The sequence below is a fragment of the Montipora capricornis genome, chromosome 5 (assembly GCF_036669925.1).
Source record: "Montipora capricornis isolate CH-2021 chromosome 5, ASM3666992v2, whole genome shotgun sequence".
In the NCBI taxonomy this organism is placed as follows: domain Eukaryota; kingdom Metazoa; phylum Cnidaria; class Anthozoa; order Scleractinia; family Acroporidae; genus Montipora; species Montipora capricornis.
The window spans coordinates 24,564,340-24,591,812 of NC_090887.1; the positions used below are offsets into that span (position 1 = coordinate 24,564,340).

At 40.5% G+C, this 27,473-nt stretch overlaps 3 protein-coding genes across 3 annotated transcripts in view; all 3 read right to left on the bottom strand.

The window, feature by feature from the left end:
- Positions 1–7,498: 7,498 nt before the first annotated feature.
- LOC138048549 (zinc finger MYM-type protein 1-like) lies at positions 7,499–8,405 on the bottom strand. Its single transcript, XM_068894729.1, has 2 exons — positions 8,024–8,405; positions 7,499–7,839 (listed from the first exon to the last, which is right to left on the bottom strand). The coding sequence occupies exons 1-2, from the start codon at positions 8,403–8,405 to the stop codon at positions 7,499–7,501; spliced, it is 723 nt and encodes a 240-aa protein (XP_068750830.1).
- Positions 8,406–18,214: 9,809 nt separating this feature from the next.
- Positions 18,215–20,650, bottom strand: LOC138048550 (uncharacterized). Its single transcript, XM_068894730.1, has 3 exons — positions 20,466–20,650; positions 18,682–20,063; positions 18,215–18,594 (listed from the first exon to the last, which is right to left on the bottom strand). The coding sequence occupies exons 1-3, from the start codon at positions 20,648–20,650 to the stop codon at positions 18,215–18,217; spliced, it is 1,947 nt and encodes a 648-aa protein (XP_068750831.1).
- Positions 20,651–26,516: 5,866 nt separating this feature from the next.
- The window catches only part of LOC138048551 (uncharacterized), a 28,356-nt gene continuing 27,399 nt past the window's right edge, over positions 26,517–27,473 (bottom strand). The window contains exon 2 of the mRNA XM_068894731.1: positions 26,517–26,746. Within this exon, the coding sequence (XP_068750832.1) occupies positions 26,517–26,746 (230 nt within the window). The remainder of the gene's footprint in view (positions 26,747–27,473) is intronic.

Genomic DNA, 27,473 nt, shown 5'->3' on the forward strand with positions numbered 1-27,473 from the left:
TTGTGTTTGAAAATTTTCAATGCCACATGGAAGTAGCACCTTGGGCCATGATTGAGCTACTTCACGACCCTATCGAAGCTTGGGAATCTTGGAAACATCTATTCCTGACCATAGCAATTTTTCATGCTCTTTTTAAAAAGAAAAGAGTGCTAATTTCATCGCCAGCCCCCTGGCTCAACTCTGAAATCAAACGACTAATGAGGGCAAGAGATCGAATAAAAAGTATCGCAGTTACTACCAAAGACCAAACTTAATGGATAGAGTATAAAAATATCAAGAACCATGTCAAACACTCTTTCATGGCTTCCAAGAAGGACTACTTTGGCTCCCACTTTGAGAGTAATAATGGTAAGGTTAAAGCCACCTGGAATGCAATTAACTCGTTATTATCAAGAAAGAAAAACAAAACCCAAGTTACAAAATTGCTTATTGACGACAAAGACATCGGTGATCCCTTCAAGATCTGTAATGCTTTTAATAGTTTTATTACGGAAATTGGTCCAACCCTGGCCACAAAGATTAAACTAAACCTCATACGAACTTTGAGGCGAAACTAATAACGGTAGATGGGGTAACTAAACTTGTAACCAATTTATCTACAAGCAGCTGATGGCCTTCATGGTATATCACATCGTCTTCTCAACTGAATGTTTCTCTTCCTTTTACAGCGGCCTCCTTGACGCGCGTTTTTAACTGTCATTTTCTACTGGTATTATTCCCAGTGACTGAAAAAGCGCTAGGGTCACTCCAGTCTTGATATGACTGATACTTGGTATTTCAACATTGATAATGGTTTAACAAATGCGGTCCTGTTTATTGATCTAAAAAAAGCGTTTGATACAACTGACCATGAAATTGTTCTTTCAAAGCTGGAGCTGCATGGTTTCAAAGGCACTACTTTAAACCTTTTAAGAAACTATCTATCTGATAGAACACAGGTTACTGTATTGGAAAACCGCCATTCTGAAATAAACTATATACAGCGTGGAGTCTGCCAGGCCCTAGGGCTCAACACTTGGACCCTTATTATTCTTATTATACATCAACGACTTGCTTAACTGTAACCTTTTATCTGATGTAAGAATGTATGCTGACGATAGTATTCTATTCTCACCATTCTCTCTCACGCTTGCTTGAGATTGGGCACCGACAGTCTCTATGTTAAAGCGTGTCCTTAAGTCCCAAACCACGGGACCAGAGGACATTCCCGTTCTCAGTCTCCCAAACTCAAGACTCCCACCCTAAAAATTACAACATGACGCAGAATGATTAGGAAGTGTGTGGAAAAGCGGATACAAAGTTTTTTAGATGGTTGATTTCCATGTAGTTCTCTGTTAGAGCCGACGTCGCTGAACAGTCTGCAGACAACAAAATGATCTGGATCTCGGAAAACAAGGCGAGACGTATCCGCCAAAACATTTCCTGGCGAGATTTGGGCGATATCGTCATTAGAGATATGGGCATTGTTCGCCAACCCCTGGGCGCCATCAATAACAGATCCATCGATGTTTATCCATTGCAATTCATTAATGCTTACCGCGTTGGGGTTGAAACAAGGACACTTGAAACGAAAAGGAGAAATTGGAAGTTATATGGGCCCAGGGAATGACAAACTCAGCCCCGGTTATCCGAGAGGGAAAGTGAGCTTCCCTTTGAGGATGTCATCCGAGGGGAAAAAGTGGGGATAAAAATTGATAAGCAAAGTTTTATAAGGTAACGCCCAACCTGGGAGAGGGGGAGGGGAGGAGTTGGGTAGAATATACAAAGAAGAGACATGGTAATGGTGATGAGTTGACTTAATAGAACCCAAACTCATACAAAAGGAGGGTCTTGCTACTGAGTTGCCGGTCGGGGTTGGTTTTGAACTGAACCGCTTGAAGGAAAATAGCGGGTCGTCGGGGATCGCTTCCAACATTGTGTAGACTTGTGGCCGGGCGTTCCGCACCTATAGAAGATGAGTCGAGGATTAGAAGAGGAAAACCTTTGATTACCTCTCACCTGAGTACGAAAATATGGCGTAAGAGGTTTAAATGACTTGTCGACTTTAGAGATGGCATGAAAGATCCTTGTAAACTCCTTATCTGCCAAAAGAGCCAGGAAGTAAGCCTTAAATTGCTCTTTCGACAAATAGATTATCTCCCTGAGGGTGGTTGCGATGATGTAATAGCTGGCCGCTTTTGCATGGCCAGTGGTCTTCGCCACAGAGACGAGCTCTTCTGCGAGGCGCACTGTTTCACATTTGTCGAAGTCTTCTAAACTGCGGCTACCATAATGGGTTATGCGGTTTATCAACGCCTGTACAGAGGTCCCCTGTGCATTCTCTAAAAACTTAATCCTCCCTTGCAAAGCCCAAATATGGAAAAGAAAAAGGAAGGGGAGAGTGAAGTGATTGCATTCGATGCCAAGGGGCAAAATTAAAAATTATTGTACTGACAGCGCGAAATATTCAAAGAAACATCGCCAAACTATTGTCAATCTGTTGCAAAATTATTGAGTGCTGTTTTCCATACTATCCTGTGATGACAGAAATATTAAAAAAATAATACATTGTGCTAGATAAATAAGCCGGGTAAATCGGCAGCGCACCTCTTATTCCAACATGATTGGAATTTAAATGTAACAATAAGCATAGAACAATACGAAAATAAAACAATTAAAGTGAGACAATGCGGCGAAAACAAGCATTCAGGAATGAAATCAACAATTCAAAGTTAAGAACGAAAATTAAACAACGATCGCACTAAAATAATACTGAACCAGTTCTATGCTGGAGTACGTGTCGAGGTAAACAAACATAAAATTCCGTGGAGCTAGACAAGAACGAGAATTACGCATAACCATCAGGGCGTAATTATTAAACGGGAAAGTGAACTTCAAGTTGCCCACAAAGCTAAACACGTAATCGTTTAGAAGCAGGGTATAACATAACCCGAAACAAACTTCTAAATGCCCGCAAGAGGTTAAGCTAAATGTTTCAGTGGACGTGAAAGTGAAAAGGAGAGTGAATTCTAAATTGCCCACAAAGCTAAGAAGTTACACGTTTCAAAGTGGGGCACAACAAAACTTAGATGCAAGATTAAAACAGCCCGCAAAGCAACTAAGCCAAATATGATCAGCAGGGCATGAAATACATGAAAAGCCAACGAAGCCTGAGATTTACACGTTTTGAAGCAGGGCACAGTATAACTGAAACTGGAAACAAACTTAAAATTGCCCGCGAAGTAACCAAGCTACCCATTTATATGCATAACATGCATGAAAAGCCAACTTAAAATTGCCAGCGAAGCTTGAAAGCTACACGTTTACCAGTAGGGCACAAAATAAACTGGAAATATATTTAAATCTGCCGGCGAAGCAACTAAGCCACACGTTGTCAGCAGATTGTAATAGGAACTGGAAAATCAACTAAGAGTTGCCCTCAAAGCTAGAAAGCTACACGTTTCGAAGCAGGGCACAAAAGTGTCAGCAACAAACTTCAGTAAAATTGCTCGCAAAGCAGCCAGGCTACCCGTTATCAGCAGAGCAAAACAGGAACTGTAAGTCAAGCAGGTCAGAATGTGACCTTGAAGAGTTCAACTTAAAACTGCCCGCAAGGCAACCAAGCTACACGTTATCAGCAGGGCAAAATGCAAACCGGAGTCGAGAATTGCCCCCTAAGCTAAACACCAAACGTTCCGCAACCGGTCATAACGCGAACTGGAAATAAATTTAAAACTGCAACGGAGATACAATATTCAAGAACACGTGCTGGAAACGACAAAACAAAACGCTGAGCAAACCTCTAACGTAACCTCTTCCCCTGCGGCGTTTTGACCGGGATTTGGATTACCAGGCTCTTCTTGGTTCTGTGGAGATGGAGGCAGCGGCGGTTGCGCGACAGCAACTGCTTGAGAAGGCTTTCGCCTGCCGCAACTTGTGGAACTTGTTCTCCCTGGTCAGCCATTTCTAAACTGCAGCTACTCGCTTGATCGACAGAATGGCATTCGTTCTATCACATATCCTTTTATACGTGTGAGGTGAGACCGCTGAGAATACTAACCTTAATTATGCATCAAAAGATCCTGATGAGTTGTTCTCATCCCTTACAGGCGACTTAGGCAACCTTAAACAATGGCTTAATTCTAATCTCTTAAGTCTAAACGTTGTCAAAACGAAATGCTTGTTCATTGGGACTCGGCACAAAATCTCGCTACTACCCAGTAACTCAGATATTTGCGTTGATGGCCATCCAATAGAAAGAGTTGACTCACATAAATGCGTTGGTATACAGGTAGATGAAACGCTATCCTGGGGTTCCCATATCTCTCAGGTTAATCAAAAGGTTTCAAAAGTGCTTGCAGCTCTAAGAAGACTTAAGCCACTATACCCGCCCAACCATTGCTCATAACAATCTACAAATCTCTCATTTTACCACATCTTGATTATTGTAGTGCTTCCTGGGATGGGATTGGTACTGGCTTAAGTAATAAATTCGATTAAAATAACAAAACAGAGCTGCTCGCATAACAGCCGGTGCTGATTGGGATGTAAGATACTCTTACATTCTTTCGGACCTAAACTGGACGAGCCTCGCTGGCAGATGTTCCAAACAAATGAAAACCCTTATGTTCGAAACAGTGAACGACCTACTGCCTGAATATATATTCGAAAGATTCGCGAATACTAATACTATGCAATAGATACAATCTACGTGACTCAGAGCTAAATCTGGTCATCCCAAGACTGATCGAACTCAGAAGCTCTTAAAAAGAGTTTCCGTTACAGGGTTGCCATTACTTGGAACAGTCTGCCTACTGAGGCAAAGCAGGCCACCAGTTTGAATAAATTTCTTGCATTAATAAATAAATAAATTAATTAATTAATTAATTATTTAATCGTTATAATTTTAAATCCAATAATGGATTACGTTATGCTGTAGGACTTTTTAAGTAAATTAAAGTTGTAAGTTAATTACATTTTTAGCATTTAGGAAAATTCGATTTTTAATTATAGTCTGTAATTCTACTATTTTTATTAGTAATCATAGTTGTAAAACACGGCTCTATGGGAGAACACTTCTTATTGAAACGGACTCTGTGATGAAATAAAGTTTTGATTGATTGATTGATTGATTGATTGAATGAACGCCGACTGAATACAACAAATCACACATACAAGGCATTTTAAAGAAAAATGGGAAAAATACAACATTGCATAATTTTGTATTGTTTCTTTATAGAAGTAATTTCAAAAACTGGTGCTTCGGGTCTCATCAGGTTTCCAAACGCTCAAAAACAATAATTTCAAATGTTTTCTCGCGTTTGGAAACCTGATGAAACCCTCGCACTCGTTTTTGAAATATTACTTTTGAAATTCGAGAATTAAAACAAGTCCCATGAAGGCTAGGCAATTTATTTACTTTTAGTCCAGGTTTTGATTATCTTTTTACAGATTTTCGCGTTTGTGTCAATTTGTGTTACTGCCGCGGCCGCAGGAAATATTTGGGGTTTCCATTTGAGAACGTCTTTAACTGCAATGGGAAACATTCAGCTCATCTATTGAACAACACACCAACAACCACGACAGCGCTGTGAGTTTTTAACTGATTATACTCCTAAATCACTTGTGTTCTGCGGCATTTTGTAATAACGACGCATTTGGTAATAAGTTACGCCTTTTGTAATAACGATTGCGGCATGTGCGCATTGGGTAATAACGTGTGCAGCATTTTGTAATAAGGGCTGCAGCATTTTGTAATATTTGTAAGTGTACGCGAATTGTAATAATGTCTGATGCAATTTGTAATGAGGCCTTTCCAATGATGTTAATGTGGTAACCGACATCTCTGATCTTTATGGTTGTTGATTGTTAATTAGTATGAAATGAATATGTAACATTCACACTTAATTAACATTCACTTTAGTACACTTACTGAAGCCTTTTCTTTTGCAATTTTTCTGATATAAGGGCAGCCAAAACCTTGTCCTTTGGTTCTCGACTTCGATCCGGGGATTTATCTTTATTCAATATGGCGGCTTTTAACTAAGGGAGTGGACCACGAACCATGGACTGGATATTAGGCCTCAGGGTGCCGTAGCCTACGGCTCTTTTACACCTTAATCCATTTCACAACATTGCTTGCAGAGGGGGATGGGGAAATTTTAATTCTGGTCAATTACAATCGAGTGCTGTTTTTGATGTGTCCCTTAACTTTGTGACAAGGATTGAAGGCCACGAGCCGCCGGTCGCAAAACCCCTGGGTCAGTTATGGGTTCTTCTAACACGGAAGAATGCATAGGAAATCAGGAGAGTCTACCATATCTCCTGCCACGAAAGTACTGAAAGAAAGTCGCAATTCTGAGATTTGAACAGCAACTTTTATTAGTTATTACAGCGTATTTAACTTTAAACTTCGTAGTACATTGTGCATTTTACATTAGTTATTGTATCTTCCGGCAAAAAGCTGCTTTAACAGGTAACAGCATTAACAAAGTACAGCAATAACAACAACCGAAAACATGCTGATGCAGAAAAGCTACTAAACAAAAGAAAATAGCATGTTATTTGCGCCAAAAAATTAAATGTTCTTAATTTGGAACCAACCTAAACCGGTGGCATATAACTCGAGCCATGCATGGTGCCAACGGTTGCTATTAATTACACGTCAATCCACTTGAATAACCAAACTCCTTTATGAGCCGCCTTACACTGATTATACCCAGGGATCCGTCACGATAGTATGTTTTCGGTAACAAGTAAGTGAAAGTATCGACGCACTGGCGAAATCGAGAGCACACATTTATTAGTCGCTGGAAAAGAATGCAGGCATCACTGGGGTTTGAAGATCGTATAGCTGCAGGCCCGTAGGCTGGTTTTTGCCTGGGTGGGTTCCTTTTTGCTTAAAACGGACCTTTAATGTTAACAGTGTCACACAAAATTAAACTTACCGTTATTGCAGAATATTTTCCCGTTGAAGTCGACGTGGGTGTAGCCGAGCATAACAGTCTACTACAGTGTCCAAGTCCACAGGAGTAGTGTAGTGAATGCGCAAAAGCGCAAGATGGGACAAGCGATCTTTTCCCATCGATGCACGCATGTAGTTATTCAGTCGTCGCAATGTGCTTGCGCTTCGTTTGCATTCGCACAACGTGACTGGAATTGTGCAGGCAATTTGAAGAAGAATGCTAATATTTGGAAAGAGGGCAGCATCACAATGTCTGAATGCCACAGCAGGTGAAGCTGGCCTTAATTGCGGTTCCGTTGCTAAGTATAGAGTTCTCCATCGCGTAAGTTCCATTTCGAACAACTCAGGGGACGGGAGATCATCAGTGTAAGTGTTAACAGCCGCATTGAGGTTGACATTTCTTGAACAGAGAACACTTGGAACGAGGCCAAGTAGTGATGTGCTCTTCGATACACATGATACTATGATCAAGTAAAGGAATTGCCACGTTTCTTTGGAAATACTCTCTAGGAGTTGGGCCTCAGCATTGGAGCGATGCTGGTGTCTTGATGTCAATCAGGGGATTTCGGCAGCAGTACCCACCATTGAAACGCTTTGATTGTAAATACGGGAAAAGTTTGTGTCACAATCTTCCCTTTCCTTTTGGTAGAAACTTCCAACTTCTGTAATCATTTCATGGGCCTCCACAAAGTCAACAGTTGCTGTCTGAAGCTTAACAGTGATTCCAGCCAAGTGAGCCAAACACTGGTACATTGTCATAAATACGACAATGAACTCGAAGGACGTAATGCTTGCCAACATTTGTTGAGCTTCATTGCGATTCGCTGGATCCCAGTCAGCATACATATCACCATACTTGGGAAGGTGGCGTTTGAAACCAGTCATCTCGAGATCCTCTACGATGAAAACAAAGATTTGGTAGAAATGTTGATAAGCAGTGTGCCGTTCTGCTCATCTTGTCTTGCACAAGTCCAGCATTAAATATGTTGTGCTTAACAATAAGCTCAAGAAGGCCGCTTCTCTTAGGACTTTTTTAGACGTTCAATGACATTGCGCACCAGAGGTAATGCCATGACTTACTGATTACAAGGTTGAGGCAGTGTCCATTGCAGTGGACATACGTGGCTAATGGTGCCTCCTTCTTTATCCGTCCTTGTACGCCTGATGTGCTAGATGACATGTTGCTTGCACCATCGTATCCTTGGCCCCGCATGTTCGTTACTGGTACGTTGTTCTCTTTCAGGAAAGCTAGGATGTTCTCTGCAATCTTTTCACCTGTTATCCTTTCAAGTGTGATAAATGTTAAAAATTCCTCTCTTACATCTTTCTTCTCATCTACGAACCGAGCACAAATAGCAAGATGTTCTTCTTTGTGCAACGTTACTTCACCAGCTAAGATAGAGTGATAGGTTGCAGCATTTAAATCATCCAGCGTGCCCTTCAGAATAATGTGCTTGTCCATGACCTCAATCAATTCATTCTGTGTCTGCGGTGACAAGTGTCACACAACGCATTGCAGGAGTTTCTAAATGACTTTTTAACACACTGTCATGCACTGCTAACAACTTGAGTAGGGCAAGAAAATTTCCAGGGTTTTCAGGTGTGTAAAGATTTTCAACATCACCTCTCAAAGAAATACACTGCACACCCCAAAACAGCATTGCTCGGGCTATAGACTTAAGAACCCCGCGGTTTCGCCCGATATTTGCGGATTTACTGGAATCAATTTGGGCTGAGATTGCTGTATATGGGTGCTCAACAGCTCGTTTAAGATTGTAAGCTTGCTCCACGCTTTTCTGATGGTGTGTAGAGTGTTCGTGTTCTTTAACTTTCTCGCTTTTTTTGTTCCACTTTCGAAATGGTTTGGTGACAAACTTATCGTCATCGACTGGTGAATAAATATATTTCGCTTCTTCTTTCGTTTGTCTCCAGTTTGAACAAACGGGAGAATACAGCAAAGAGCAACAACAACCGATGAATACTGAAAAAAACATTTTGAATCCAGCTCATCGGCCTCAGGAATGGGCCTCAGAATGGGCCTCATCGGCCTCAGTAACGGCTGACAGGAATACCCCAAAATTCTTCTTTTGAGACGACAGCTGAGGAACAGAACTGCTTCACTCGAAACCAGACGCGCAAAAAGCCTACGATCGCTGTCTGTCCTTAAAGATTTCGTCGACAGGAAATCCTGTTCAGTGGGTCTCCAGTACCGGCCAAGGTCCGACAGGCCCGACGAGCAGTTCAATATGGCGTTCAACAAAATCTGCCAAAAAGCAGAACAAGACTTCTCCAGATCCTGATCCAGCAGCAAGAAAAGAACTCCAGCGCAGACCCTGAGACAATTTCTAGTCTCAAGAAACAGCTGGACCAGATGTTATTGGATCAGTTCAGGCGAGAAAACGCCGAGAGGAGAATCCAGTCAGCGACTAGCCGATCTCTGTCCAGAACCAGCCTCAGCAAGAAAAAAACGGCTACAAGCCAGAAGCAGCCAAAAGAAAAAAAAAAACGAAAAAAAGGAACTGAGCACTATTAAGGTGAAATTGAACGAACTCAGTGCTCTCATGAAAGTATTTTCTAAGAACAAAAATAAAACAAGAGTTGAAACTAATCCAAACGTCTCTTTCACTGACAACTACCGCGCCAACCCTGTGCGACACCTTAGCAAAAATAAAAAGCGACTTCTTAAACGCAAAGCAAATAAAAATCAGTACAAAAGAAATAACGATAGATTCATCAAAAATCTATTGAATATATCTCTTACCGAAAATGACAAAAAATTGCTATCAAAGGGCTTGAAATTTATTCCCACTTCCCCGAAACCAATATTGCACAAAAGACTTGTTAAAAGACTTTTAACACCAGAAACATGCGATTAAAATACCACTTTGCTAACCACGGAAGCAACCTTCACCCGTCCCATGTCAAAATCAACGTGGCAACCACCACTACAACCTTCTGTGGCACTTGAAAGCTACCTGGAATGCACTAAGCTAGAAATTGATTCATTATCCATTAGCAATGCTAAAGGCAATTTGTCAGCACAAGAACGACGAGCAATATCCGCATTACGCGCAAATAAAAAGGTGAACATTAAAAGCTGATAAGGGGACTACAACAGTCGTCATGGATACGCAAGACAAAATCCGAGAGGGCAACGTACAAGTCTGTGACACAAACTTTTACACCCCTCTACAAGATCCTATAGAGTCCTCGACGGCCAAGAAGGTCAGCAACATAGTCAATGCACTGTATACAAACAACCATATTGACGCAATGACTTTCAAAATGCTAAATCAAAGCCAGAACCCACCAAGAATACCGGAATTCTATACACTGACAAAAATACATAAACCAAACTGCCAGTCGGCAGACCGATAGTTTGCAGTAGTGGTGGCCCTATAGAACGTATTTCAAACTTCATCCTAACAACCTATTGCTAAGAAACAAGAGTAATATATCAAAGACACCACGGACTTTGTCCGGTTCATTGAAAACACGCAACTTCCAGACAACGCAATAATTGCTACACACGATGTCTGTTCACTATATACTAACATCCCACAAGAAGACTGAGGGGATGCAGGTCATCTGCCAATATTATGAAGAACACTAGCTATCAGTCAAATCCACCCATCCCCACATCCATTCTTGGGAACCTCGTAAAACCGATTTTTAAGGAAAACTCCTTCAAATTCAATGGCGAAACTATTTACAGACCCACGGTATAGAAATGGGCTGTAAAATATGGCAGTAGCCGCTTTCTCAGTCATCTTTATGGCTCACATCGAGAAAGAACTACTTTTATCCAGCCCTCATAAACCTATTATCTGAAAAAGATTCATTGATGACTTTTTCCAGTGTGGAACATAAGCAAACACGAAATTAACAGCTTTGTTGATTTTGCTATCCAATTCCACCCCACGATCAAATTCACTTGCGAAATGTCGAAGTCTTTAAAGGACCTCGCTTCACCTTAAACAAAACACTTGATTTCCAAACTTATTTTAAAGCCATAGAAATGTTCCAGTACACGGATTTCTCTTCATGCCACCCTCTCAGCGTTAAAAAGGGTTTCATTAAAGGAGAGTCTTTACCCCTTTTGCGAACGAACTCGATTGAAAAACCTTCAATCTTCTGTGAGAAACGTTTACCTTGGTTTTAGTACTGTTGATTTGACTTCATATTATTGTTTACTTGCATTTTGTTTTAGATTTTCAGATTCCTTTTTTTTTAAGACTAGCAATTAATTGAGAAATGAAACATTGCTGTTACTTTTTTTGTTTCTTCCAGTTGGTATTTCAGATGGATGACGTTTTGAATAATTAGAATATATACCAAGGTCTTCGTATATCATTATAGAGATCCTTTGTAGACATTTAATACCCTAATGAATCTGCGTCAGTCATTAATAAATTTGCTTTGCTACCATATTTTCCTTTACATACATGGTGAAATCTATACGTTAATACTTTTCAACAACCTAATCTCGCTCAAATAGAGTTTTGCAATGTTGCCAAGTATGCCTTTAAAAGTAGTATTCAGATAAATTAGTACTACCTTAACAAACGTACTTTGCAAACTTTACTTATGCATTGCTTTCCATGGATTTATTTCTAGATGGCTTTATAACAATGAAATAAGTGAACTCCCAGAAAAGGTGTTCTCAGGGCTCACAAGTCTGCAACGGCTGTAAGTATAGTGCCCCAACTAATCGTTCAAAAATATATCGCTATGCCCCTGGTCGCTCCAGTTATACTAAGTGACTCACACACCCTTTTGAATGGGATCTGGGAAGTAGTTGGTGCTATGTTAACATAATATTTGAAGAAGGTTTCTTTTACTTTTATTTCTATATCTCCCTATCACAATAAAATAACTCAACTCCCAGAAACGATGTTCTCAGGACTCACAAGTCTACAACTGCTATTCCACATAAACTGTCACACAATTATATACCATAGCTTAGTCACTTTTAGAGATTCGTTTGAGTTAGTTAATAAGTGACTCACATCTGTTTTAATGAAATCTCAGTAGTAATTGATAACCCTTTGAAGAAGGAATTCGAAATTTGTAGGTTTGAATAATGATTTTATATTTCCCAAACAGCACGTCTCCGAATTGGAGACCTCTCAGATTATCAAAAATGTATACTGATTCCGAATAACACGCAGGAACAATTCACAATTTGAGTTGCTTTTTTTTTTTTTTTTTTTCATTTTCTTTTTGGTTTTGTTTTTTTTAATGAAACTTTCAAAGAAATTTCCTAGATCAATGCTGGAGGAATTATTTCTATAAACTGTATTTGGTTATGGAAAAAACCTTTATTCTTCTGTGATAAACGTTTACCATATTTTGAGTACTCTCGATTTCATATTATTAACATTATCATAATCATCGTTATTATTATTATTATTATTATTATTATTATTATCATTATCATTATCATTATGATCTTTGTTATGATTATTTATTATTATTATTATTAGTATTGTTATTAGTATGGGTAATCAAATGGTGACGCGTGAAATTAGGGAATAATTTCACGCGCGTTTCGTCCAAATTTAAATAATTTCCCGAGCCTTTAGGCGAAGGAAATTACTTGATTTTGGACAAAACGCAAGTGAAATTATTCCCTAATTTCACGGGTATACCATTTGATTAGCTATTAATAACATGGTGACAAATTACTCCTTAATTTTCAAACCTGGACGCCATTTTAGCACTATATGAAAAGTTGCCATGGCAACAATGTAATTTCGAAATTATAAATTAACGCTGAAATTTCGCGCCAAAATTAAGGAGTAATTTGTCACCCATGTTATTATTATTATTATTATTATTATTATTATTATTATTATTATTATTGTTATTATCATAATCATAATCATCATTATCATCATTATTATTATCACTTTTTTTTGCCTTTGGTTGTCTTTAACACTAGCAAACTGTCCTGCGTTTCTCTTTGATTTGACGTTCCACCTACCCTACCTTTACTTAGCTTTGCAGAAGGTTCCTTATACATTACTTTCCATGCTTTCATGTTATTGACCAACTAAAGCGTGAGGTCAAGATGGCTGGATATTGGCCATTCTTTTTTTTCTGCGTGTTTATGGTCGAGGTCCATAAACACGCAGAACGCAGAACAACGAGGCCAATGTCCAGCCATCTTGACCAAACAAGCTTGGTCAGTAAAGGATTATTATATGGGGTAAAACACCAAAAATGATATTTGATTTTTTGGGACCAAACGAGAAATTCCAATAGGGCAAATAAGCGCTATCTTGCCCGCTCGGGTAGCCAATCTCAAGGGATTGGGTTCATCTTGCCCGCTCACGGATCTAGCCATATAATAAATCTTCATAACAATAAAACAACTCAACTCCCAGAAAAAATGTTCTCATGACTTTCATGTCTTCGCGATCTGTAATTTTATTGGTCCAAATAAACTGTCAAAAATACATGCACCTGGTCACTGCATAGATATTTGTGTGAGTTACTTAATAAGTCACTCATGGCTGTCTAAATTAAATACCAACAGTAATTGATAATTCTTTCAACTCCTCAATGAATTTGTATTTGGACCTTGGCCTTTAATTAAATACCATTCCACATTTTTTTGTTTTTTTGTTTTTGGTACAACGTAACCTAGACCTCTAATTTGACCTTGCGTGGCGTCCCCATTTTTGTGATGAAGAAGCACATTTAATTAATAATAACAACAAGAAGAAACACATTGATCGTTACTGGTACAAACAGTCGTCACTTTTCAAGTATTGAAAATGGCAAGATTTCGAAGGAATTCTTAATTAGCCGGAACTTTCGAGTAATAATTTTATTTATGTCGATATTTCTCCCCGGTCTTGATAAATAATGAAAGCTGTGCATTTTGTGATCTCACCAGTTTGCTAAGACATCGAAATCCGGAAAAAAATAAAACTATAAAAACGTTGGCATTATTCGGCCACCATGTGGCATTTTATTAAATCACCAACGAAATCTATGAAAGTAAAGTAAAGGTAAAGTAACGTAGGTGTTTAGTAAAATCAAATTGCAGCAATTGTTTATATACTAAAATTTAAAAAAATTACTATAATAATAAAAGTATAATATAGATGCTAATTATTCTAAAAGAGATCTAGTAAACAATAAGCATTATAGAGCGGTTTTCAATTGAGTGTCGAAAGTAATTAGCAAATTACTTTGGTTTTGCATTACTTCACTCAGTGACTGGTTCAAAGTTTTAGCAACACTTTTTCAACCAATCAGAAGTGAAACCAAAACCAATCGTGGCTCTCGCGTGCACGTTTTCCCGCGCTTTGTGTCGGCTACGTGTAATTACTTCGAGTTTTGATTGGTTTACTGGCTTGTCGCCGTCCTTTTTGATTGGCCAAAGTAATTACTTTGATTTTGGTTTTACGACACTCATTTGAAAACCGCTCTAATAAAACCTTCATTACATTTTACAACTATGATATATAATATAATGGCGGAAGTAAGCTGTCCAGCCTGTGGTCTTTATCGGATGCAATGCTATGGGAAAGGTTTTCACATAATTTATCAATGTGATACACCATTTGTGTAACCCCAAGAATCTCGCATGCGTTATTGTAGGTCGTGCGGGGCATAATGATTGAGATCGCCTTTTTCTCAATTCGAACGAGCTCTTTGATGAGATACCGCGGCAAGTCGTTATAAAAGACCTGAACATAATCAATTACGGACCTTACGCACGTATTGTAGAAAAGAATTAGATCTGTTGGCGGTAATTTCGCGAGTTCAAGCTGTACTAGGAAATATAATCGTTTACTTCCTTCTTAACTACTTCTTCAATGTTAGTTTGGCACTTACAGCAAGTCCCAATAACTTGACGCTACTTAATTTCTTCTACTTCTTTTGTATCAATAACAACCGCATCCAGTTCAACTGGGCTCTGGGCAAAGGAAATTCGGAGCTCCTTACATTTATCAGGGTTGAGTTGCACTCTGTTCACATGGGACCACTCAATAACCTGATTAACTATACTCTGTGCCTCATTGGTAATCCCTTTCGGAACGACTTCGGATACTGTAGTGTCATCAACAAATTTCCGTAAATGTGGAGTGTTTACATCCAAATCATTTATCATCAATACAAAAAGCCATGGCCCAATTTGGTAACCCTGCGGTATCCCAGAAGGGACTGGGCCCCACTTGCAATAACAACCTTTTGCTAGTTTGATTCTTTGAAATCGATTAGACAGAAAATCAATGATCCAGTTAACTTTACTACGTGTTACGGTTGTGGCCCAAGTTCGATTCCCGGACCCGACGCAATAAGTGGGTTGAGTTTCTGTTGGTTATCTTCTGTGCCTCGAGGGTTTTTCTCCGTGTTCTCCGGTTTTTTCCCTTCAGCAAAAACCAAAATACGGCTGATTTCAGATGGCTGTAAGCTGTCCTCCAAGGTCACACATGGACCGTATAGTGGCTGACAGAGGGTTCAATGTATGCTTTCGGTTCGACCTTGTTGAGCTGCGTCGTTGCTGTACTTTGCTACGACGATTAGCCGCGATTATTATTATTATTATTATTATTATTATTACTATCATCATCATCATCATTATTATTATTATTATTATTATTATTATTATTATTACTGTCGTAACATTACAAACGTGAATATTGGATGAAAGCCACAACTAGAAGACGAAGTTAAGGCTTCAAAATGTCTGACTACAAAAGGGTAGAGACCCAAAGACTTGGAAACGGAAATCCTGGAAACAATGTTATCTTTAACATATCCGTCTTTGGCAGTGGTACTCTTCCATCGACCATGTCTCTGAAAAACTCTCTCACTAACCCATCTCTCAAGTTTGGCAATGAGTACAAAACTTTCAGGAGGACAAACACATACCAAAAGCAAGCCAGTTTACGCTCAAAGAGCGTCTACTTTGTGAGAAATACCAGTGATACACAGATGTTAGGTTCAATTTGCCCATTCTCAAGTGTGAACCTTGTTGCTGTTTCTTAGTGCTTGACTTTATTTATTTTCTAAATTAGAAAACCTTCAAAACCACAACTAAAAGGAATGCAATTTGTACTGTGTATATGAGCACGTGCATGGAATTAACTTTTTTCTTAGGACATATGTTAAAGCAAATTTTCTAATATCTTAGGCAATATTTTCAAGACGGTTTTATTGTATGCAAGCGTTCCAAATGCACGGTGCTAAGAACGGGCGGCTTGATAAGAAATAGCAGCATGGCGAATTCTGCCTCTGACTCCCAAAGTTCCCTCCACGAGAACTGGGGAAAGAGTGCAAAGTTTGCTTTGACGCTTTACTGGGTGACCTGCAGACAATGAATCCAAGTCGTCAGAGAAGGTTTGACGCTGAACTAGCTGCACCACCTTGCTGGTTGATAACCGTATTTCAGGCAGAGTTATACCCCCTTTCAGTAGTTGACGAAACGAACTAACCAAGCAACAATGGTTAACAGGCGTGACCAGGATGAAAAACGTCTTAGTAACTGGTCTAATGATGATCCTTAGGTGATGGACATAACAGATTTTTCTGGTTGAACTTCCGAATCATGTTCAGAAACTGAGCCGATGCTGAGGGATGGCCATTCTTCTTCCGGGTAAAGGAGAAAACTTGGTCCGCATAATCAACTGCATTTTAGATTCAGCTTGTGTAGTTCCACTCCCCTCGATCCGTCGTCAGCTGGATTAAGCGATGTTGGAACATATCGCCATTGCTGTGGCGTAGAGACTTCACGAATCTCGTTTACTCGATTCGCTACAAGTGGCTTAAAGGGTTTTCTTTCGTTGGCTATGTATGTGGTTAAGGAGTCGGACCAGAACGTTACACCAACCAAGGGAAGGTCTAGCTCTTCGCGTATTAGCAGATGTAAGCGTTTAGCAATTACGGCCGCTTGCAGCTCCAAGCGGGGAAGAGACCATTGCTTCAAAGGGGAATTCCGGGTCTTTCCCATGAAAAAGGCGCAGTGAACGTTTCCAGCATCGTCAAGGAGCCGTAAATAACCGACTGCCGCGTATCCATGGGTGGACGCATCCGAAAAGTAATGCAGTTGGATGTTTGAGATGGATCTTTCAGAGAAAGATTTAAAACATCACGGAATCTTCAAGTTGGCAACATATGACATGGACTTCAGCCAATTGTTCCATTGAGCTAAGAGAGGTCCTTGTATCGGATGATCCCATGAAGCATCAATTCTCCATAGCTGCTGAAGAATAACTTTGACGGGAAGAAGAAATGGACCGAGAAAACCTAGAGGGTCAAACAATGAGCTGACAGTGGACAGAATGCCACGTTTGGTTGGAGGTTTGTCAGTAGAAGTAACCTTGAATTGAGGGTTATCAGATAGCGCATCCCAGTGTAAGCCCAGAGTCCGTCCGATGGAGAGTTCGTCAAGGTCGAGGTTGATGGACGGATTTGCTAACTCCTCTTGAGGGAAGGCTCTGAGAACCCTGTTGCTGTTGCTTTTAAACTTCGTAAGATGGAATCCACCTTCTTTCAAGCTGGTTTGCTAACGTGATCGCTGACTCCGTAGTTGCCACAGTCTTCAACAGATCGTCAACATAGAAATTCCTCTGGATTGTTTTGACATCTTCTGGACTAAGACGAGTTTTGTTATCGTCTGCCGTCTGTTTCAATGCCATATTTGCGCAACAAGGTGACGAAGTTTGGACGAGCATCTGATAGTCGACCGGTGGCTGGTCCAGGGAATCATTCCACCACAGGAACCTCAAGGCATCTGCATCTTTGGGTAGAACTTTAACTTGATGAAACATCGCCTCTATGTCGGCAGTGAACGCAATCTTCTCCTGTCGGAAGCGAATGAGTACTCCTACCAGATTGTTCGTCAGGTCTGGACCGTGGTACAGTCGATCGTTCAGTGATGTTCCATTGAACTTGGCGGCAGCATCAAATACCACCCGGATCTTATTGGGTTTGTTTATATTGAACACTAGATGGTGAGGCAGGTACCATGTAATCTTGGACTTGGAGGAGGCTTCTTCTTTGCTTAATTGTTTTGCGTATCCTTTCGCAACGTAGTCATTTACGACGGATCGATACTTCGTTTCAAGCTCAGGACTTCGACCGAATCTTCCTTTTAAGGCTTTGAGATCTGTTAAACGGAAGATGAAGGTCCTCATGCTTCCAAAGAAGTCCCATCTGGTAACGACCATCAGCAAACGAGATGATGTTGTTGATTATCTTCAGCGCCTTGTGATCCTCGACCGACATTGTGCGATATGTTTCTTTCAGAGTTCAACAAGGCTCAACTCGCCAAAATTCTTCCAGTTGACGGCTGAGGGACGTATCTTCAGCTGATACGAAATTCAGATTGAATAGGTGTTTATTGGCGGCACCAAGGGAACCACTAAGGACGCTCCATCCAAGACAAGATCGTAATGCGAAGGGCTCGTTAGGTTTACCTCTTCGGACTTCTAGAGGAATGAAGGCTTCTTGGATACCAGTTCCGATAAGAATAGACACCTTCCTCCTCTCGACGTCATGGAATGGTACGTGTTGAAGGTGGATCCAACGAGTCGTTTCCATGCCAGCAGACATATGCTTTAGAGGGATTGTGAGGTCTCGAAGAGCCCATGCATTTCGCACTGTGACGTAATCGGATCGCTGGCCGTCAACTGATGAAATCATGAAGTCAACTCTCAAACCCCTTTCTTGTTTCTCTCGCTGGTTGACTGTAGAGATGGAGAATTAACCCTCCTCACCTTCAATACCAGGCTGTTGGACTAGTGATGGATCTATCAAGGTTACATCTGACGCAGAATCGATGAGTGCATATGTTGTCGTATGTCTTCCATTCTTACCAATGACCTTCAGGGGAATAATCTGTAGGAATATTTCAAGAGGCTCGGCCACAGACGTGTTGACAGACGCTGTTGGTACAGATGGGTCGCTTAGTGAGCTAGTGGGGATAGCAGGAGTAGATGTACTCTCAGTAAGATGGGATTGATGATCAGGACGACTAAGGCTTGATTGGTGGAGGAGTGAGTGGTGAGGCCTTCCACATCCTGGTACCTTACAACGATTGGTAGAAGTACATGACTTTGCCAGGTGGTCTCTTGAATTACCGCAGTTGAAGCAGATGTTTTTCTTGAAAACGAATTCCCTTCTTTGTTCAACCGACTTCGACTTGAAAGCATCGCAACAGTAGAGCGGATGACTTTGGGAACACAGCATGCATTTAATAATCCTCATGGCCTTGTTGGTGTCGGGTTTGACTTTTGCCCCGGAACCGTTTGTGGTGAGCGTGCTCAGGTGACGTACATGAAGTTTTCTTCCGTCTTCAGGTCTCCGTGGAAGTCTTGACTCGTATGAATTTTGCGTGAAAAAGGGATGATTGGCAACCTCGGCTCGGTCATTGAAGAACTTGACAGCATCTAAGAAGGTGGGCATGATTATTCCTTGTTTCTGCAACTTCGCAAGATGCTCACGAAACCTGTCGTGCAGCCATCTGGGTAGCCTTAGGATTACTTTCTCGAGGTTGCTGGCATTCATTTCGGTAAGACAGTTCATTAATGCAAGGGTGTCATACATGACAAGGGCCGTGTCGGCAAAGCGTTCCTTATCTTGAGGGGCGATGACGGGACCCTTTGTCAAGGCATCAATACGGGCTTTCATGATCTTAAAGGGCTGGCCGAAACGGTTCTGCAGAACACTTAGTGCCTTGTTCAGCCCACCAGGACCGGCTTCATATCTTTGTACAGCATGGAGGGCGGGGCCTTCAAGAAACTGGAGCAAGTGGGCCATCTTAGTCTGTTCATCCAACGCCTTAGTCTCAATCAGCTGGTAGAATCTTTGTCTAAATAAGGGATACACTTCAGGTGAACCATCAAACTTCAATACTTGGAGGGGAGGCAGACCGTGTCCAGCAGTTATCCTTTCCATGGCAGAGGCAATGGAAGCAAGATAACCTTCACTCATCACTGGAGCACTCTCGCGAACAAACGATGCTGATGCATAGGAATCGTAATTGCCAAAGGTAGGTGCTTGACAACTTGAGTCAATAGGACCGGAGGCTTGAGTATTGTGTTGGAAAACTGGAGGTGAGGTGGACCGCTTGGTTACAAACTCGGAAGTGGTGGGGCGCCTGAGGTGAAGCCAATTGGGGACAGCATGAAGCCGCTCAGGAGCGTTCGATGCTGGCAGAGTGGAAACGTGTGGGGAAGCCACAGGGACCGTACGTGGGTGCTAAGAGGAAACTGGAAGAGTGGATAGGTTCGTGGGTCCTGGAGCTGTGGATTCGGGCGTGGAAGAGGTAGGACGAAAGGAGACGCCAGACGAGATGGGATAACATGCAGGGGCTCGCGTGGGTGCCGCACGGAACGTGCGAGATTCCGTCGACGTGCAAGAAGGCATGCGCACTGGCATGGTCACAATAGGTTGAGCGTATGGCTGTTCAAACGCAGGTGGGCATGAGACGACTCGCGTGGGGTCACGCGCGATTGGTGCTGGCCGGGTTGGCATGGTGGATGCTAGGTTTGCTTTTTGCCTGTCGCCATGGAGGATTTCTTTATCGTCGTCATGTTCAGACAATAAACAGGAATATTCACGCTCTTCCAATTTGCACTCCAATTGAGCCATTTCTGTCTTTTCTCTAGCTTCATCCAGTTGCCTCTCAGCCTCAAGTTTTGCCAGCTCAAGTTGGTGCTGAAACTCAAACTGCTTTTGCCGCATTTCCAACTCTAACAATTTGACTCTCAAATCTATCGACCCCACGCGTTTCTGTTCCGTTTGTTTCTCTATAAAAACTGCTTTCTCTACCGCAATTCTAGCTCGCTCTAACCTTGAACTTGCTGTGCTTATTCTTGAGACCTTACTACTTTGCGATATGACAGACCTTTTTTTTTTTTTTTGTATTTTATTATTGTTTCTTTAACATTTCCGTATTGGAGTTACAGCACTTACAAAAACGAAGAAATTACAGCAATCACAAAAAAATATATATATATATACTGATTTGAGCTAACAAGTGGATGCTAACAACCACCCCCCGCCCCCCAAAAGTTCCCCCTACATGATGCACAAACACACACACACACACACCCACACACACAAACACACCCACCAATAGCGCTGTGTTAGAATATCGAAAAAGATATAAAAACACGTTTCAATCTTCAACATCTTCAAAACCACTCTTACCCCATTTGATAGAGTGAACTTGCCAATTATTGTTCCATTTAGCAATTTTGCTCTCGAATTGGTAGACAAACTTAATTCTTTGCAACAGAACGTAGAAAAGTTGTTTCAAATTGTTGGACCTACAATAATAAATGTACTGTTTTGCTATGAGGATTATATGATTTAATAAGAGGAAGCAATCTTTCCTTTGCCAGTCACCAAAAATTATATTTGCAGCAGATAGTGATTCAACTTTAATTTGTCTTCCACTACACCAAGCTATGAGTTCTTTCCACAGCAATGTAGTAAAATGGCAAGTCACAAAAAGATGTTCCAGGGATTCGTCCAACATACCACAAAAGGTGCACAATGAGGAGTCTATTTTGCCTATTTTTTTCAAAAACGTATTTGTCACTAAATACCTATTTAGAATTTTATATTGAAATTCTCGTGACTTTGTGTCTAAAGCGACTAGAAAGGGCAAACTATGAATTTCGTTCCAGTCCAAACAAACACCATTAAAGCTTTCATTAAACTTTGAATGAGCTGTCGGTGGAGTAACAAAACCAGAGACCAACTCCCTATAAACCTTCTTAAAGGTCGCCTCAGTAATCGAGACCTCCTGGTTATTGAGCACAAGTTGAATTTGGTCCTGAATAACAAAAGGACTCTTGTTCAAGTATCCATTTATTTTCAGCGACTGTCACCACGGTGCAGGGATTGCATCAACTAAGGACATCAAATCAAAAATATCTTTTGGAGAAAGATTCACCCGGCTTTGATTACATTGAGAAATAAATTGGTTTTTCTCTGTTACTAAATCGCCTTTTTTGATTATTCCTTTACTAACCAAGCTTTGATTGAAGACTGATTTATTATTAATACATATAAATTTATTGTTCCAAAGAACAGTGTTGGAAATTTGTTCATGCGAAAGCTCAAGTACATTGTTATCGGTGGCTGCGGAGCAATGCGAAAAACACTCAAAACATTCCCTGTAATACGTCGGGAGGTTTATCGGTAGCTTTTTTATGTCAAAGTTGCAACAGAGGATGAACTCCCCCCCGACCTGTTTCAAATAGTGAAATAAAATAATTTTCCAATTACAAGGTTCTTCATCTGCGAGTCTCTGGCAAAGCATTATTCTATGAGTCTTAATTATCGATTCTAAATGCGGGGCCTTCAGGCCCCCATCTTTTATGTCACCAACTAGGGAAGCTCGTTTTACTTTGTCTTTCCCTTTCCATATAAAGTCAAATATAATCCTATTAGCCTCAGTTACCACCTCCTTATCTATACAAATTGATCCAGCACGGTACATTATCAGTGGAATTACAAAAGTTTTAACGATCTGAATTCTTCCAATTATTGTCAGATTTCTCCACTTCCAAAGTTGAAGTTTGAAACGACAGTATGACAGACCTTGCCGGGGAAGGAGGAAATGAAATCTTCGTATCAGTCACCACCTCAGGGGCTTTGGTATTGAAAAAGGAGGCGACATCGATGGCGTATCTTTCAATCTTTTCATCATAAATCCGTTTTCGAACTTCTTGTGCCTCATAATAACTTAGAACGTCCTGTAACTCGATGCTGTCTTGGGGAAGTAGTCCCTGAGTCAGTTCCACATTGTCTCGGAAACTTGAAAAGGTATCATTCAAGGCTGTTTGGAGGCTTCGAACCTGGACCAATTGTCAGTATTAATTGTCAGTAGTAATCTTGTAGTAATTCATCGGTCTTTGAACACAGTTTCGACATAGTAGCAACGTAGCCGCCACGGGACCGTCTTAAAGAATAAAGCTTCTCAACTAAAATTGCTTCTTGGTTTTGGAGCGAGTTTGGCATCCTTAGCCTGGAACTTAAACGCGGCGAACTTGGAAGTTCTTGGTCAAGGACGTTATCCATCTCTCAATTGATATTTACAATGAAATGGTCAGGGACCATTCGACTCAGCACTCCAGCAACTATATTGACTCCAACGTGTCATGTTGTCGCTGGTAAATATCTAAGAACAAGCTTAAATTACGAAACGTTTACAAACATGGAATCACAGGATAACTAAACCAAATGAAGCATTAAAAACCGTAAAACTAGGACGAAACTCTTACCAATTGCTGGATCAGCAAGGACGGCGGGGAACCAACTGAAATTTTTGTTGAACTTAACTTATAAAAAAAATTAAGTTTAAATTTACATACGGCAAAACTTAAGTGTTAATTAAAGGTGATAACAACAGATCCTACGAAAAGGAACATAAAGGACGCTGAAGCGGACTAATGAACGAGTGTAAATTACGAGGGAATACAAATACTAAAGGGCTAACGAATTATACGAGAAAAAAAACGCGTTGTCTAACGAGACATTACAGGGTAAAACACCAAAAATGATATTTAATTTTTTGGGACCAAACGAGAAATTCCAAGCGGGCAAATTAGCTCCATCTTGCCCGCTCGGGTAGCCAATCTCAAGGGATTGGGTTCATCTTGCCCGCTCACGGATCAAGTATAATAAATCTTCATAACAATAAAACAACTCAACTCCCAGAAAAGATGTTCTCATGACTTTCATGTCTTCACTATCTGTAATTGTATTGCTCCAAATAAACTGTCAAAAATATATAAAGATACGCACCTGGTCACTGCATAGTGATTTGTGTGAGTTACTTAATAAGTCACTCATGGCTGTCTAAATTAAATACCAACACCAATTGATAATTCTTTCAACTCCTCAATGAATTTGTATTTGGACCTTTAATTAAACACCATTCCACAATTTTTTTTTCTTTTGTTTTTGGTACAACGTAACCTAGACCTCTTATTTGACCTTGCGTGGCGTCCCCATTTTTGTGATGAAGAAGCACATTTAATTAATAATAACAACAATAAGAAACAAGTTGATCGTTACTGACACAAACAGTCGTCACTTTTCAAGTAATGGAAATGGCAAGATATCGAAGGAATTCTTAATTAGCCAGAACTTTCGAGTAGTGATTTTGTTTATGTCGATATTTCTCCCCGGTCTTGATAAATAATGAAAGCTGTGCTTTTTGTGATCTCACCAGTTTGCTAAGACATCGAAATCCGGAAAAAAAGACAACTCCAAAAACGTTGGCATTATTCGGCCACCAATGTGGCTTTTTACTAAATCACCAACGAAATCTATGAAATTAAAGGTAAAGGTAAAGTAACGTAGGTGTTTATTAAAATCAAATTGCAACCCATATGTTGAATTACGCAATTGTTTATATACTAAAATTTATAAAAATTACAATAATAACAAAAGTATAATATAGATGCTAATTATTCTAAAAGTGATCTAGTAAACAATAAGCATTATAGAGCGGTTTTCAATTGAGCGTCGAAAGTAATTAGCAAATTACTTTGGTTTGGCATTACTTCACTCAGTGACTGGTTCAAAGTTTTGGCGACACTTGTTCAACCAATCAGAAGTGAGACCAAAACCAATCGAGGCTCTCGCGTGCATATTTTCCCTTTGCTTTGTGTGGGCTACGTGAAATTACTTTGAGTTTTGATTGGTTTACTGAATTGTCTCCGTCCTTTTTGATTGGCCAAAGTAATTACTTTGGTTTTGGTTTTACGACACTCATTTGAAAACCGCTCTAATAAAACCTTAATTACATTTTACAACTATGATATATAATATAATGGCGGAAGTAAGCTGTCCAGCCTATGATCTTTATCGGATGCGATGCTATGGAAAAGGTTATCACATAATGTATCAATGTGATACACCATTGGTGTAACCCTAAGAATCTCGCATACGTTATTGTAGGTCCCGCCGGGCATAATGATTGAGATCTCCTTTTTCTCAATTCGAACGAGCTTGTTGATGAGATACCGCGGCAAGTCGTTATAAAATACCTGAACATAATCAATTACGGACCTTACGCACGTATTGTAGAAAAGAATTAGATTTGTTGGCGGTAATTTTGCGAGTTTGAGCTGTACTAGGAAATATAATCGTTCTTAACTGCTTCTTCAATGTTAGGTTGGCACTTAGAGTAAGTCCCAATAACTTGACGGTATATTAACTTGTTCTATCAACTGGGTTCCGGGCAAACGAAATTCGGAGCTTCTTACATTTATCAGGGTTGAATTGCACTCTGTTCACATGGGACCACTCAATAACCTGATTGACTATACTCTGTGCCTCATTGGTAATCCCTTTCGGAACGACTTCGGATACTGTAGTGTCATCAACAAATTTCCGTAAATGTGGAGTGTTTACATCCAAATCATTTATCATCAATACAAAAAGCCATGGCCCAATTTGGTAACCCTGCGGTATCCCAGAAGGGACTGGGCCCTACTTGCAATAACAACCTTTTGCTAGTTTGATTCTTTGAAATCGATTAGACAGAAAATCAATGATCCATTTAACTATACTACGTGGTACGGCTAAATTACGTAACTTGTTGACTAATATAGAATGATCTATTAGATAAAATGCCTTCCGATAATCGAAAAGTAGAGTTCTTACAGTCGCTCGGTTTCCGTCAGTCTCCAGGGACCACCTATGCAACATGCATTTCAAAGCCAAAGTACTTGACGATTTCAGGACTGCCCCATACTGACTACTATCAATAAAGTCTAATACAGCAGGCTTGAGATAGTCGTCTACAAGGAATCCTTCCGCAATTTAGAGATAGAAGGCGTTAGAGAAATAGGTCTTAGATCTTTCTTCAGATCCAGACCTGGTTTCTTTTTCGGCACGGGTGAGACATCGGCATTTTCCAAACAGATAGAGCATTTAGAATCTCCGTAATGGGAAAGGCCAAGATATCGGCGTACTCCTTGAGTAGCCAGTTCGGGATCATGTCCGGTGTGGCAGCTTTAGTGGGGTTGACTTTCAGTAGCGTTCTTTTAACGCGTTTTTCAGAAACACATAGGATCTTTGGAATATCATCTGTAGCGAGACTCTCCATCGGAGCAGGCAACTTATATTTCTCTAGAGGTTCGAGGAAGGCTGAGTTAATTTGATTACACAAATCGCCATTCTTGGTCTTTGCTCCACTCAGATGCTTCATTTCGTCCCACCATCTTTTAAGATGTTCATCCTTTAGATGTTGTATCCTGGACTCATAATACCTCTCTCTGCAAGTTTTTCTCTCCCGGTTTACTAAATTTGAGCGCAGTCGAATTCGTACCGTAGCTGGTAAAGGCATTTTGTCTGTTCCGGATCAATTTCTTAAGTCTCGGGGTCATCCATGGCGCGTTGGCTTAGCACGCGCGCACTTTCATTGAGGGCATTCAAATATTAATTCTGGTGAGGATAGGTTGCTGAAATATGGCCCACTTATCCTCGCAGCTCCTAAGCGAAGCGAACAATAATGGCCAATCAATACTGTCTAGATATCTCTCCATCGCTGCCTTACAACTTGGCCGTTGATCGGGCTTAGTAACTACTCTCTTGGTACCGGTGTTGGGTTATCCTTCTCAAAGGTCGGAGAAGCTACCACAGTGCTGTGGTCTGAGAGACCAAACAGTGGGAAGGCCAGTGGTGAAGTGTAAAATTCATGCACGTTCGTTAGCACAAGGTCTGACGCAGCATCTTTGCGAGGTGACGCCGTAACGATTTGTTTCCGGTGAAAGTGTCTCAACAAACCGATGTCCGACCGGTTGAAATCGCCAGCTGTTAAAAGAAAACCATAGTTTAACTATTTAGACTCAACCAGGGCATGCGATTGAAACAGATGATGGGGAATTGATATATCGCCTGCCTTTGGGGGATGGTAGATTACGGGAGCAACTATGCAGAAGAAGCCTCGAGGGATACCCTTTGGTCTCAAGTAAAGCCATAACTTTCATGATCATCGCAACAGGTCAATTCACTCAGTTGTTGGTACTTGCACTTGCCCTCCTTGATGTAAGTGAAGACACCGCGTGAGCATCACTGTTTTGGTCATCACGGACTAGAAAATAGGGAGTTCGATTTTGTTACGAAAGATAAATTCACTAACCGCAGTGAATTAAAGCCATGTTGAGCAAAGGTGGGGCCAGAAATAGTGCCTACACCCAAGACTTCTGATGTTTCACGAGAAAAAATGGGGAATAGCGCAGCACTGATAGCAAATTGCGTTGCAGATGTAGCGATTTTCCTTTAATATTGTTTTACCTATTCATATATAATTATATCTAATTTTGTATGGTGTATTGAGAGCCTAATAAGTCGATCTTAATTTTAACGCCAAACTAAATCATTAAAATGCAGTTGCTCATGTAGTAAGTATGAAATCGGAAAATGCGGATGGTGTTTACTCAGACTCTCTGGCATTTCATTTAGAAATATACCATTTTACATCCTCGTTTCCAGGCTCCTCTCTCTTCTTCCCTTCCTCGCTCGATAAAGTCCCTTGGTT